The 14,079-nt window shown below is 58.1% G+C and overlaps 5 protein-coding genes across 5 annotated transcripts; 4 read left to right on the top strand and 1 right to left on the bottom strand.

Annotated features, from left to right (window-relative positions):
* Positions 1-1,856: 1,856 nt before the first annotated feature.
* ABCF3 (ATP-binding cassette sub- F member 3) lies at positions 1,857-4,207 on the top strand (the record flags this gene model as incomplete). The annotated part of the gene is made up of 3 exons (XM_028636766.1): positions 1,857-2,639; positions 2,690-2,770; positions 2,822-4,207. 3 exons carry the CDS (start codon positions 1,857-1,859, stop codon positions 4,205-4,207), a joined length of 2,250 nt encoding a protein of 749 aa, XP_028491143.1.
* A 683-nt stretch (positions 4,208-4,890) lies between these two features.
* TUB2 (Tubulin beta chain (Beta tubulin)) lies at positions 4,891-6,716 on the top strand (the record flags this gene model as incomplete). Its single annotated transcript, XM_028636765.1, has 6 exons — positions 4,891-4,902; positions 5,109-5,132; positions 5,195-5,262; positions 5,339-5,393; positions 5,466-6,256; positions 6,323-6,716. The coding sequence occupies 6 exons, from the start codon at positions 4,891-4,893 to the stop codon at positions 6,714-6,716; spliced, it is 1,344 nt and encodes a 447-aa protein (XP_028491142.1).
* Positions 6,717-7,199: 483 nt separating this feature from the next.
* D7B24_002561 (uncharacterized protein) lies at positions 7,200-8,135 on the top strand (the record flags this gene model as incomplete). Its single annotated transcript, XM_028636764.1, has 3 exons — positions 7,200-7,467; positions 7,542-7,655; positions 7,768-8,135. 3 exons carry the CDS (start codon positions 7,200-7,202, stop codon positions 8,133-8,135), a joined length of 750 nt encoding a protein of 249 aa, XP_028491141.1.
* Positions 8,136-8,445: 310 nt separating this feature from the next.
* On the bottom strand, positions 8,446-12,409 carry D7B24_002560 (uncharacterized protein; the record flags this gene model as incomplete). Its single annotated transcript, XM_028636763.1, has 5 exons — positions 8,446-9,834; positions 10,821-10,959; positions 11,016-11,182; positions 11,232-11,339; positions 11,393-12,409. 5 exons carry the CDS (start codon positions 12,407-12,409, stop codon positions 8,446-8,448), a joined length of 2,820 nt encoding a protein of 939 aa, XP_028491140.1.
* A 584-nt stretch (positions 12,410-12,993) lies between these two features.
* D7B24_002559 (uncharacterized protein) lies at positions 12,994-14,076 on the top strand (the record flags this gene model as incomplete). Its single annotated transcript, XM_028636762.1, has 1 exon — positions 12,994-14,076. One exon carries the CDS (start codon positions 12,994-12,996, stop codon positions 14,074-14,076), a length of 1,083 nt encoding a protein of 360 aa, XP_028491139.1.
* Positions 14,077-14,079: the final 3 nt, after the last annotated feature.

Below are 14,079 nucleotides of genomic sequence, written 5' to 3'. Positions count from 1 at the left end.
TTGCCGATGCTGCTACGAGCTTGCCTTGGAGCTTACGGGACATCGGCAGCTGCAGCAGACAATCTAGTGAGGAACGAGGAGCTCCTGCAGGACGTCTCTTACATGTTTTGCGTCCAACTTTTCGTGTTTGTCATAACGATGGGCCTCCGCCTGCTGCTGAATACGCGTTTGTGCATGGAAGAAGAAACCCCCGGATGCTGCCAAATGCATCCCCAAATGCATCCACGGCTTTGCATCATTCTCTGGGGTTAGAATGGAGAGTTCGTTGCCGTGCCAGCCCGTCAACTCATACACACCGACTCTCCACGGTTTGTTTCACATTGTGTTTGTGGCTCAACAATTGCCAGCGTAGCAAGCAGGGGAGAACAACAGGCGTAAACGTAGAAGACTCTTGACAATAAGTCAACGAACTCATTTCAAGCGCAAGCCCGCGGCTGGGACTTTCATCTCCAGCTGCAGCGTCAACGCAGAATTTTTTTTGTGGTCGGTGCGGATGGCGGATTGACACTGACGGGCCAGCATGCAAGGAGACCTTGACAATGGGCCTTTCGCTGCTTACCCGAAGTTTTACTCATCTCAAGGTCGTCAAGTTGACATGTCGCCTGCGAGCGATTGGCCGGCGCACGACATCGGACCCCTGTAAATCGCGTGTTTCTAGCGTGCCGGGACGCGGTCATGTGTCGAAAGCAGGCTATCGGCACGCGAACCTGACGCGTTCGCTAATCTTGGACCGATCCAAAACAGTAACCGATGTACAGGCTAATAGGCATCTGGTCTTTGTCACGTAATTGTGTCCGGAGCATAGGGTGGACGGCACAGCGCAATGGAGTATTCAATCACGTCAGATGGAGATAGAGGGGCCCATCCGCCCGCCGTGGCGACCTGGGTGACCCGCCTTGCGGCTCAGCTCACTGTTGGCGTCCCGCCATTTCGCAATAACTTTTATTGACACTGGTCGACAGTAGGATTGGCTGACAATCCTCAGCTCGAGTGGGGTACCGCTTCAGGTAAAGCTGATCGCCATCCCCTCATTGGAACGGGCTGTTGTTGACGAGCTTTATCTGCATCGGAACACCCCTTTGCTGCTGACGCCCGGCGGCCGTATAACTTGTCTGGGACCCTGAGCCAATCCTTGGTAATCTTCGGGACCGTCATCTTGCAGTCTTCCGCCTGCATTGGTTGGTTGTCGAGGGATGCGTGCTTCCTACGGATCTGACTTGCTTGCTTGAACTGGAGCACCCGCCGGTCACCGGATGACAAGCTTCAGGGGACCGAGCTGTAGCGCCAGGCACATCTCGTTGTGGCACAATACAGTCAAAATAATGAAACCAGATTGTTCGCCTCAACTTTTGCATGATGATGCTAGGATGACTTGCCCTTGAGTACCAGCCTCAGGGTCCATGCAGGCTGCTGCGACTGAACCCTAAAGCATGCCGCTCTCGCATGTGTTCGCACAGTTTTTCTTGGAATCATGGTGAGGTAGGCGTGAGTGATGTCCACTCCAATTGAGAATGTTTGTGCCCATGTATTCTCTCTTCAATTGTAGGTATGTTCCAGGGCATCTATCACTGAACTGATTCCGTCGTTAATGACACGTGATGATCCCTCAATCCCGCGCTCGTGCCCCATCTCACCCGATATTCAGCCGTTTATCGCTTATCTCACAGTCAACTTCACCCGTTCGATTCATTGTGGAAGGAAAATGGTTGCTGAGTATTGCGTTTGAGCCTCCGTCGAACAAGATATTGGGATTTGGCAGGCAAGACTTTCACAGTCTTCCTTTCGCAACCCGTCTGCTGAACATAAAAAGTTGTTCTATCCAACAAGCTCTGGGAGACCAAACCATCGTCATAAAAATGGAGGCCGAAATCAGAAACGTCCTCCCCAATATCGACCCTGTACTTTCCGAGTACTCTGTGGGTTATCTGTCTCATGCCTCAACCGCTTACGCCGACGAGGACGCCACCGACTCTCCACTCTCCGAGGCTGCGTTTGCGATCACCCAGCTGCTCATCTCCGCCTCCGGGAACCCAGATGCTAAACTTCAGCAGAAGATTGAGCAGCTGGTGGAGAAGTGGGTAAACACCTACAGCTCTGCCAATGGCTCTGAACGAAAAGGGCCCTCTGCTGTGAAGCGCCTCGACCAGACTGTTCATGTCGGGTCCGCTAGGAACATGTCGTCGACACTGGCTGTGTCGACAGGAGCTGTTGATCTGGAATCCGCCAACGTACGTAAGGTTGAGTCTAAGGTCGACAGGAAGAAGCTGGAAAAGGCAGAGCGCAAAATCGCTGCCAAGCAGCAGAAGAAAACATTCAAGACTGTCGAGTACGAAGCTTCGAAGCTTCTTGAGCAGCCGGAGTCCACCCAGTCTTACGAAGAGTTCTACATGGCTGTCAACCCCTTGCAGCTCGGAGCTTCGGCAGGCGCAGGCAAGACCAAGGACATCAAGCTGGACAACATCGACGTCTCTATTGGCGGCCTCCGTATTCTTACCGATACCAACTTCACCCTGGCGTATGGACACCGTTATGGCTTGGTTGGTAACAACGGTGTTGGTAAATCGACATTGCTACGCGCTTTGGCGCGGCGAGAGCTTCCCATTCCCCCTCACATCTCGATTCTTCACGTTGAGCAGGAGGTAAGCTGAAAGTCATCAGAGACTTTTTGTCTCTGCTAACGTGTGCTTAGATCACGGGAGATGACACACCTGCGCTGCAGGCCGTGCTCGACGCTGACGTGTGGCGTAAAGTCTTGCTCAAGGAGCAGTCGGTAAGCCAACATGCCCAGAGACTACAGATGAGTAAAACTAATTCGATACAGGAAATCACTGAAAGGCTTGCAGAGATTGAATCTCAGCGAGGCTCTATGGCAGACACGTCTGCTGATGCCGCCAAGCTTGATAGGGATCGCGAAGTTCAGGACCAAAGGCTCGGTGACATCCAGGCCAAGCTCGCGGAGATGGAATCAGACAAGGCCGAGCCGCGTGCTGCGAGCATTCTGGCTGGTCTTGGTTTCTCCGCTGAACGCCAGCAGTATGCGACCAAGACGTTCTCGGGTGGTTGGAGAATGCGTCTGGCTCTGGCGCGTGCGCTGTTCTGCGAGCCTGATCTCCTCCTTCTCGACGAACCTTCCAACATGTTGGATGTTCCGTCCATCACCTTCCTTGCCAACTACCTCCAAGGATACCCGAGTACTGTGCTTGTTGTCAGTCACGACAGGGCCTTCCTCAACGAAATTGCGACCGACGTCATCCACCAACACTCACAACGCCTGGACTACTACCGCGGTGCCAACTTCGACACATTCTATGCCACAAGAGAGGAGCGAAAGAAGACAGCGAAGCGGGAATACGAGAACCAAATGGCCCAGCGCGCTCACTTGCAGGCCTTCATCGACAAATTCCGTTACAATGCCGCCAAGTCGTCCGAAGCGCAGTCCCGTATCAAAAAGCTTGAAAAGATGCCCGTACTGGAACCGCCCGAAGCAGAGTACAGCGTCAAATTCATCTTCCCAGACGTCGAGAAGTTGTCGCCGCCCATCATCCAAATGTCTGGTGTGACATTTGGCTACTCACCTGACAAGATCTTGCTTCGCAACGTAGACCTCGACGTTCAGCTAGACTCGCGTATCGGCATTGTTGGTCCCAACGGTGCTGGTAAGACGACGGTTCTCAAGCTGCTCATCGGCCGCTTGTCACCAACAACAGGTATCATCACGCAGCATCCTCGTCTTCGGGTCGGCTTTTTCGCTCAGCATCACGTCGACGCACTGGATCTTACCACAAGCGCTGTGAGCTTCATGGCCGCCAACTACCCTGGCAAGACGGACGAGGAATACCGGCGGCAGCTCGGCGCGTTTGGTATCAAGGGTACTACGGGTCTTCAGAAGATGGGTCTCCTATCTGGTGGTCAAAAGTCGCGTGTCGCTTTCGCATGCCTCGCTTTGACCAACCCTCAGATCCTGGTTCTTGACGAGCCTTCCAACCACTTGGATATCGAGGCTATGGATGCTCTTTCTGAGGCGCTGAACCAGTTCCAGGGCGGTGTCCTCATGGTGTCTCACGACGTGACGATGCTCCAGAATGTGTGCACGTCGCTATGGGTCTGCGACGCCGGCACCGTGGAGAAGTTCCCGGGAGACGTTCAGGCGTACAAGAAGCGTATCGCTGCGCAGGCGGACGCTGCTGGTGTCGTCAAGGCTCATTAAGGATAGTTGCAGGTAGATCATCAGGCGAATGGAAATGAGGCCTGACTGAGACACGAATGAGATGCTCGACCCTCGTTGATACACGGTACGTTCACTCTTCTCACTCGAGTCCGATAAGACCACAGGAGTGTTTGCAATCTTGATGTTTATTTTCCTCAACGCCGGCTTGACATGCTACTCACATCCCAATCGGATGCCACTGTTGCTTTCGGCTGTGATGCTGTCAGATATTGGACGTCTTGATCGCCGTAATCCTCAGGCCAATGTTCTCGGGCAGCAAATGAGGTTGATGGAGACCCCTCCTCGGCGCTTGAAGCTCTCAATGCGGGGGCCATCATGGGGTGGGCGCCAATCACGCCTCTCCCGGAACTGGCATTAGCTGCTGTTGGGCCTGACCATGCCACTTTGGGCAGTCGCGCGCACAGTCCCTCCCAGGTAAACAAGCGAGACCAACGCAGCACTGCAGCACACCCCCCTGTTTGCCCCTTCCTCTATGTGCCCAGTCCATGGCGGTGAACAAAATCACTTTCACCTTCCGACCCCGAAAATCAACACCACTTCCCTCCCCCTAACCTCCCTCAACGTCCCACCCACCCGCGTCTTCCTGAAGCTCTTCTCTGCTTCCAAGCTCTTCCCAGCCTTGCCTATCGTCGTTCAGCTTCCTCAGCCTTCCCAACATCAAGATGCGTGAGATTGTAAGTCATTCCCATTCCAGCCCAACACTCGACGCGTCTCTTTCCCACCCATTCGGCCGCCCCTGAACTCTACCCCGCTGAGTCCCGAACCACGTTGTCCCGACCACGCCCGCGAAAGACGACGACACGCGAAGACGACGTCAAACTCGACCATACTACACACCTCCTGAAGTCCATGAGCTGACCTTGGTTTTCCTCACTCTTAGGTTCACCTCCAGACCGGCCAGTGCGTAAGTTATTCCCAGTACTACTGCCTATTTTCGATTTGCGGGGCTAATGTTTCGATGAACAGGGTAACCAGATCGGTGCTGCTTTCTGGCAGAACATCTCTGGCGAGCACGGCCTCGACAGCAATGGCGTGTATGCTTTCCCCTCCAGTCACAAAACCCTACCGGGTCGTTTCTTTTCTGTAGACCGGGTACTGAAGTGATGACAGCTACAACGGCACTTCCGAGCTCCAGCTCGAGCGCATGAACGTCTACTTCAATGAGGTATGTCAATAAAACGGTCCGATGGATATCTCTCAGCAGCATTTGCTCATAGCTTTTTTTTTTCTGTGGCAGGCCTCTGGCAACAAGTACGTTCCCCGTGCCGTCCTCGTCGATCTCGAGCCCGGTACCATGGACGCCGTCCGTGCTGGTCCCTTCGGCCAGCTCTTCCGCCCCGACAACTTCGTCTTCGGCCAGTCCGGCGCCGGCAACAACTGGGCCAAGGGTCACTACACTGAGGGTGCCGAGCTTGTCGATCAGGTTCTCGATGTCGTCCGCCGTGAGGCCGAGGGCTGCGATTGCCTCCAGGGTTTCCAGATCACCCACTCCCTTGGTGGTGGTACCGGTGCCGGTATGGGTACTCTGCTGATCTCCAAGATCCGTGAGGAGTTCCCTGACCGCATGATGGCTACCTTCTCGGTCGTTCCCTCGCCCAAGGTTTCCGACACCGTTGTCGAGCCCTACAACGCCACCCTTTCCGTTCACCAGCTCGTTGAGAACTCCGACGAGACCTTCTGCATTGACAACGAGGCTCTCTACGACATTTGCATCCGCACCCTCAAGCTGTCCAACCCCTCGTACGGCGACCTGAACCACCTCGTCTCCGCCGTCATGTCCGGCGTCTCGACCTCGCTTCGTTTCCCCGGCCAGCTCAACTCCGATCTCCGCAAGCTCGCCGTCAACATGGTTCCCTTCCCCCGTCTCCACTTCTTCATGGTCGGCTTCGCCCCTCTGACCAGCCGCGGCTCGCACTCTTTCCGTGCCGTCAGCGTTCCTGAGCTCACTCAACAGATGTTCGACCCCAAGAACATGATGGCCGCCTCTGACTTCCGTAACGGTCGCTACCTGACCTGCTCCGCCATCTTGTAAGCTCTACCACCCCCCTCAGCTCGGCCTAATTTGCTCTTTTCTAACAAATCTCTCTCTACCAGCCGTGGCAAGGTCGCCATGAAGGAGGTCGAGGACCAGATGCGCAACGTCCAGAGCAAGAACTCTTCGTACTTCGTTGAGTGGATCCCCAACAACGTCCAGACTGCCCTTTGCTCCATCCCTCCCCGTGGCCTCAAGATGTCCTCCACCTTCGTCGGTAACTCCACCGCCATTCAGGAGCTCTTCAAGCGTATCGGCGAGCAGTTCACTGCCATGTTCCGGCGCAAGGCTTTCCTTCACTGGTACACTGGTGAGGGTATGGACGAGATGGAGTTCACTGAGGCTGAGTCCAACATGAACGATCTTGTTTCGGAGTACCAGCAGTACCAGGATGCTGGTGTCGATGAGGAGGAGGAGGAGTACGAGGAGGAGGCTCCTCTCGACGAGGAGCCTTAGATGGCTTCTCTCGATGCATTGCTATGCAGTCCTTCTGCTATGGCGATTGATGATCAAGCGCGGTGACAAGCGATCGGTCCAAAATGTGGACTTTCAATTCGGGCCTGTGGCCAAGAAACCGATACGGGGGTTTCTACATATACCTCTTAGTAGTGTGAGTGGCGTCTTAATAAAAAGTACGACACTACATCACAATTTTATTCATGCAATGTCACATCTGCACGCACGTTACTATGATCAACCATGCGATGAGTGATACCAGAAACGTGCCAGCGCAACAGCCATCAGAGTTGTAGTATGTCTCTCGGCCCTGTCTTCTGGAGGTTCCGGGCCGTGAAAGACTGGGTCTCAACAAGGAGCCAAACGATGGTCTGTGCATGTACCCATGACTAAGCCGGCGAAAAGCTTCTGAACTCGTCTGTCGATGCCTCGAACGCAAACGCGAACAGTCGACGTGTTGATCATCCAGCCCAATTGCCCATCATGTTCGCTCCAGGCCGAGGGTTAGCCTTGAGGCAGGCCTTAGGGTCCTCGCCATCCGTTTCATTACCCACTTTCCTCGTTCCCGCCTTCCAGACGACGTCGCGACGACAATTCTCTGCATCGACGAATCGGTCGTCGAAGCTCGGCCGGACGCCTCTCTCGATCCCTCCCGGCGTCGAAATCGTCATTGGCGAGCCCAGAGTGAAGCGAGATGCGACATCATACTTGAAGATTCCTAAGCGGACGGTATCCGTGTCAGGACCGTTGGGTGGGTTTGAGCTCCCAGGAGGTGGTGTATGGCACGATGGGACCATTTAGCTGACGAAGCTTGTCTGGCAACAGGAAAGCTTGATCTCGAGATCCCCCCCTTCCTCAAGATTGATCACGACACGGAGGCGAGAAAGGCCACCCTCACAATCGAGGACGACACGGTGAAGGAGCAGAAGGAGATGTGGGGTGCGTATCCTCTTCCCGTTCTCAAACAACCACCCCCCCTTCCCCCTTTTTTTTTCTTCGCCCGGCGAGAAGACGGAAAGACTGACTCGGCTCTTCTGTTATGGAAACACAGGCACAACTTGGGCGTACCTCAACCGCTACATCATTGGCGTCTCGGAGGGCCATACGGCGGTCCTCCGTCTCGTGGGCGTGGGCTACCGTGCGTCGGTCGAGCAGCGCGGCGGCAAGGCGACGTTCCCCGGCCAGCTGTTCCTCTGCCTCAAGCTCGGCTTCACGCACCCCATCGAGGAGCCGATTCCCAAGGGTATCACGGTCACGACGCCGACGCCGACGCGCATCTTGATCGAGGGCATCGACCGCGAGGAGATTATGAGCTTCGCGGGCCGCGTGCGCAAGTACCGCCCGCCGGAGCCCTACAAGGGCAAGGGCGTATTCGTCAACGACCAGACGATCAAGCTCAAGCAGAAGAAGATCAAATAGACGAGTCGCCGAGACACAGGACTGCAGCAGCAGCGGCAGCAGCGGAGAAGGAGGAGAAGGAGGAGAAGGAGGAGAAGGAGGAGAAGGACAGGGGAGGGAGGGAGAGCTGTGTGGGTGGTGGAAGTGTGGTCTGGCCCGCAGCCGGCTTGGGCCGTGTATCTCTGTGTATTCTTGTCCCACCATATGCAGATGTGTATACTATTGTCACACCACGCCTTTTTTTTTTCTGCTCGCGTCTTACAATGCTCGACATTGTTTTTGTTCTTTGTTTCTATTTCATTGTTCTATATGGAACTGTTCCTCGTGACATCTACGCCGCCGTCTTCTGGTTCAGCACTTCCTGCACAACCTTGAGCACCTCGGCGTGCACGGCGGCAGGGGCAGCCACGACGCCCTTGTTCTTGGCGAGCGTCCGGCCGACGGAGAAGTCGAGCCTCTGGCCGGCAATGTCGGTGACGTGGCCGCCAGCCTCGCGCACAATGAGGTCGCCGGCGGCGTGGTCCCAGATCTTCTCCTGGTAGGAGGCGCTGACGGGCAGGCGCAGGTAAATGTCGCCGGCGCCGCGGGCGATGCTGCCGTACTTGCTCTGGCTGTCCATGCGGACGCTGGGGCGGGTGATGCCGAGCCGTTGGGCGATCTGGGCCTGGTCGCCGTGGGCGCTGTGGCCGGCCTCGACGCTCTCGCAGAAGGTGGCGGCCGTCATGTCGGACAGGGGCCGCATGGCGATGGCGCGGCCGTCGGCGGCGGCGAGGGCGCCGTCGCGCAGGGGGAAGGAGGTGGCGCCCTGGGCCTGGACGGCGGAGAAGAGCACGCCGCGGCCCTCGTCGTCGGTGGCGTTGGCGCCCATGTCGGCCGTCAGCGGCGCGGCGTCGTCGACGGGCAGGTTCGGGCAGCCGAGGACGCCGACCTTGACGTCGCCGTCGACCATGAGGCCGAGGCACACGGCGTACTGGCCGCCGCGCAGGAAGCCCTTGGTGCCGTCGATGGGGTCGATGGCCCAGATGCGGCCCTGGGCGCCGCCCTTGCTGTTGCCGGCGTCGATGAGGTCGAGCATGTCGTCGGCCGTCTGGATGCCGCCGCCGAGGCGCTGCTCGGCGGCGGCGTCACTGAGGCGCGTCTCGCGCACGAGGTCCCAGATCTGGGTCTTGAGCTTGTCGTCCTGGCGCAGCTGGGCGGCCTCCTCCTCGGCGACAATCTCGTCTTCGGGGAAGTGGTGGCGCAGGGCGGCGATGATGAGGGCCTGGGCGCCAAAGTCGCCAATGGTGACGGGGGACTTGTCATTCTTGTCGACGGTGCCCTTGGCTTTTTCGTGGAAGACGCGCTTCGTGAGGATGGCAGCGCGCTGGACGGCGAGCTGAGCGATCTCGAGTTCTTTCGCGTAGGACGCCATGGTGCGCGGCTTCCCTCCTGGTTTGGTGGTGGTGGTGGTGAGGGGTCGGAGGGGCACGAGGGGCAGGTGGTTGGCGATGAGGGAGAGCCGCGGCAGAGCTCGAAAAGCAAAGACAGCCAGGATGACAGTGAGGAAGGCGAAGAGAAGAAAAGAGAAGGTCACGAAGGGGCTTTTGTGGGTGGCTTGCCTGCGCATAAGTGCCTCTTCTCGAATGCTGAGCTTGGGTTGAGCGAACTCTGGCTGCTGGTCTGCCACCGGCGGCCGGTGTCGGGCAGATGTCGTCAGTTGTGGGTGAGTCAGCTCGCTGCACTTTGGTCGGGGTCACGTCACGTCAGTCGCCTCCCTCGACGTATCTCTGCTCAGTGATGCTCTGGGTGAAAATCACCTTCCTACCCCGCGGCCAACACGGCCCGGTCATTACTCGAACGCAATAAAGGTCTGTATTGTGCGTTTTGATTTCCCCCACCAGGCCCACACCAATTGACGTCGTGTCGATTTGCCCTGCCCATGCAGCGCCTGGCACGAGCCTCTGAGGGTGTCTGCTGCTGTATCACGGCAAACATGACTTTTGCCTGTCCGCGAGATTGCAAGTTGCCTCGACAAGGTCAATGATATCGACGACGAGACTGCAGACCTTCGCATCGTCTAGAACAGCGAGTGGTGGCCGGGACGTAGCATCTCGCTGTAGGCTTTCCTTTGGTGCAATTGCAGGCGACGACGAAGCTTGGTTCAACATGGAAAAGTCCTTCTCCTCTTGACGACACCGTTCAACTCCCATGTAGAAGCCGTGAGAAGGACGCTCTAGGGCCGCCATTGGCAGAGAACGCCAGGCGGTTGAATATGGGTGCCTATACGCGCCTGTCTAAGGCTGTCCCAAAGCCGTCAAAGACGTTGCGAGCTCGTGGGCGAAGATAAGGAATATCTGAGAGGCTTTCCTGCTATTGCTGGCCTACTCAGAATGCTATGAGGACCAACCCTCACCTTCTGTCCATAGCACTATCGTGCACCCACTACAGAAGGATAGACCTTGCCGGCTTCCGCCCTTCTCGAGCCCTTCTAGAGCCCTTCTCGAGCCCTTCGTCACCCCTCGCGTTCTCTGATGCGGCGCAGCGCTATACTTGAAGCTGCCGAGGGTTTTGATGTCGATGCTACAGAGATACGAACATGCCGACCTCGTGCAGGAGTATGGTCAGTAGTTTCCATCTCGCAACGCGAAGATTAAAAACGTAGCCTTTCCCGACAAAGGTCCTCGATATCTGACAACGTTACTTCCGGGGCCGTAGCGTCGCACGTACGCCCTTGCTATCGAGCTTAGCCACAGCCACGAAGAAATCGTGCTGGCATGTGACGTCGTCCAGGCTCGTCTCGTACAGCTCCCAGTCGAAGCGCGAGATGATTGTCGACGCTGTGAGGAACATTTCCGCGTGGGCGAGGCTGTAAGAGATGCTGTGAATATCTGGTTGTACAAATGGCAGAGGCCTGACACTCACTTCATTCCCGGACACTGCCGCGCGCCCTTGCCAAACGGCACGAAATACCTGTCAAGCTTGCGCCCCGCTGTGCCGGCCTCCAGCCACCGCTCGGGGCGGTACGTATGAGGTTCGGGGAAGACGTCCGGATCGGTGAGGACATCGTGGGGCGTCATGGAGATGGGTGTCTGCGCTGCTTAGTGGAAGTTCTCGATCGGGAAAGGCACAACAGCGTACCCCGGCCGGGATGATCCAGTCCTTGTACCGGAGCTCCTCGTGGCAAATTCTCGGAAGGCGCGTCGTCACACCGTACGATAGGCGGATGGCCTCTTTGATGGCGGCGCTCTGTTGTCGTCAGCCGTGTGGCCATGTCATGACCAGGCAGCAGCAAGTCTCACAAGATACGGCAGCCGCTGCAGCTCGATCCACGAGGGAACCGGCCCTCCCTTCCTGACGACGCCGTCCAACTCCCGCCTCATCTGGACGAGCGTCTCAGGAGCGTGCTGGAGATAGAACATGAGCCGTGTGATGGCCTGCGCTGTCGTCTCCGACCCGGCCCCTGTCAAGATCTCGGCCTCGTCGCAAAGCCTATCCAGCGTCTTCTCCTGCTGCGGCAGGGGGCTATCCCGTAGCGCATGGAATATGGTTTGACGGGCGCCGGCACTGCCGGCCACCCCCTCGAGGATGGGCCCCACCTGCTTCCTGACGCTCTGCTGCCACCAGAAGAGGTGTCCCACGGCGGGGTTGATGGCGGACACGACGGAGAGGGGGAGGCCCTTCATGAGGGGCAGGATCCAGGGGAACTGCCTGCTGAGGGCGCCTCCTTCGAAAGCGCCGAGGATGGTCTCTTTCCACTGAAGCTTGAAGTCGGGCTCGTCTAGGTACCCCCTGTCGGCGGCGAAGGCGTAGTCGCAGATGATGTCCATGGTCAGGGCCATGAAGGCAGCGTCGAGGCGGACGACCTCGCCCGTGCGCGCAATGGCTTCGAAGCGCGCCGCCAGCTTGTCGACCTTGGCACGGAGCACGGGCTCGAGGGCCGTCACGGCGCGGGCCGAGAAGAAGGGGTTGAGCGCGCTGCGGCGGAGGTGGTGCAGGTCGTGGGGGACGGTGGAAAAGGAGGACCCCGGGGCGCCGGCCAGGTTCGTCCACCACTGGTACTTGTCGAGACGGCGGTTGGCGACGTAGAGGTCGTCGAAGAAGTCTGGGTCGGAGACGTGAAGCTCGTGGGGGTTGATGCGAACGATGGGGCCGTAGTCACTGTGCATCTCGCGAATCTTCCACATGAAGGTGCCCCTGCGCACGACGTCCCAGTAGAACTCAACCCACAGCGTCGAGGCCGTCCATTTGGGCCCGGGAAACTTGGAGAGCGGGTGACGATACACTCGTCGCCATGCGGCAAGCACGACGGCAGCCATGGCGGCTGCCACGGCGAGGGTGACGAAGTGTAGAGTTGGATGCATGTCGTGCTGGTCTCCAGATCTGCCTTGCAACGCCTTCGCACCGGTAGAACCTCAGATGGAGCGTCGACTGGCCGCGCACAACAGCGGCACCTGATGAAAGAAACCTGGCGAAGCAGAGGAATCGATGGAACGGTGCCGTGGACATGGCCGCCGTGAGAAGGGGGGGGGAGGGAGACATCCATGTTCCGCTGCCCAACCATGTCCCCTACGCCATCCCCCCCCCCCCTCCCGCCAGCCAGGCTAATGGAGCACTCACTACCGCCGCAGCAAGTGGCAAGGATAAGGACAAGGACGAAGAATAAATTCTGGATGGACAGCCTGCACCATCGCGGTCTAGCCCGTTTGGCTCCTTGTCTCCCGAATGGGCTTGCGAATCGAGCCCGTGCTATTGGATTATTACTAAGTAATCCTACGTCAACCCAAGGCCCAAATCTCTGGGTTAGAACGCTGCTACGTCGACCACACCGTGACCACATACACCACGTGGCGTGATTCTCTTGTTCCTCGCAGCCTTGCCTCAAGAACGCCCTTCATATATAATGTCTGAACCGCAGTCACAGGCAGTCGCTGCGCCGTCGGCTACATCACCGCCGCCGGCTACATCACCAAAACCGTCGCCTCCCCACGCCGCGTCGCCCGCCGTCGCCAGTGGTCCCGGCGCCTCGGATGACCATCTGCAGCCCATTGAGGTGAACGACGACGACTCGGTGCTTGACGCAGAGGACGACGCACGCTCCGACTATGCCTCGGACGTCTCCGAAACAGCCAGTGTCACCTCTTCCGTGTTCAGCTTTGAGTATGAGAATGGACGCCGCTACCACAGCTACCGCGCCGGCCAGTACCTGCTTCCCAACGACGACAAGGAGCAGGACCGCCTCGACCTCACCCACCACGTCTTCTCCCTCACCCTCCACGGCGAGCTGTGCATCTCCCATCTCGACAACCCCCAGCGCATCCTCGACCTGGGTACGGGCACTGGCATCTGGGCCATAGACGCCGGCGACCAGTTCCCCGCCGCCGAGGTCATCGGCACCGACCTCTCCCCCATCCAGTCCTCCTGGGTGCCGCCCAACGTCCGCTTCGAGGTCGATGATGCCACCCTTCCGTGGACATGGCCCCGCGACCACTTTGACTTTGTCCACGCCCGCACCCTCGGGGGCGCCATCAAGGACTGGCCCACCCTTCTCCGCCAATGCCACGATCACCTCATCCCGGGGGGCCAAGTCGAGATCGCCGAGGGCCGCGCCGACTTCTTCTGCGACGACGGCACCCTCACCGAGTCGTCCAAGACGTACCAGTGGCTCTCCGAGTTTCGCCGTCTCGCACAGCCCCTGGGCTTCGACATCGCCCCCGCACTGCCCAAGCTGCTGGAGGACGCCGGCTTCGAGGACGTTCGCATCGTCCAGAGGCGCGTGCCGCTCGGCACCTGGCCCAAGGACGCCCATCTCCGGGAAGTCGGCCGTGCTTTCCGTGTGCAATTCGTCGAGTACGCGCTCGAGGCGTACTCGCTCGCGCTGTTCACGAGGCTGGGCGGATGGACGAACGAGGAGGCCCAGGTCCTCTTTGCCATGGTCAGGGATGAGATGAAGACGAACAAGGTTCATCTGTATACCTATACGTGAGTT

Source organism: Verticillium nonalfalfae (genome assembly GCF_003724135.2).
Source record: "Verticillium nonalfalfae strain VnAa140/NRRL 66861 chromosome Unknown scaffold_163, whole genome shotgun sequence".
In the NCBI taxonomy this organism is placed as follows: domain Eukaryota; kingdom Fungi; phylum Ascomycota; class Sordariomycetes; order Glomerellales; family Plectosphaerellaceae; genus Verticillium; species Verticillium nonalfalfae.
This window is presented reverse-complemented; position numbering and strand designations above follow the sequence as displayed.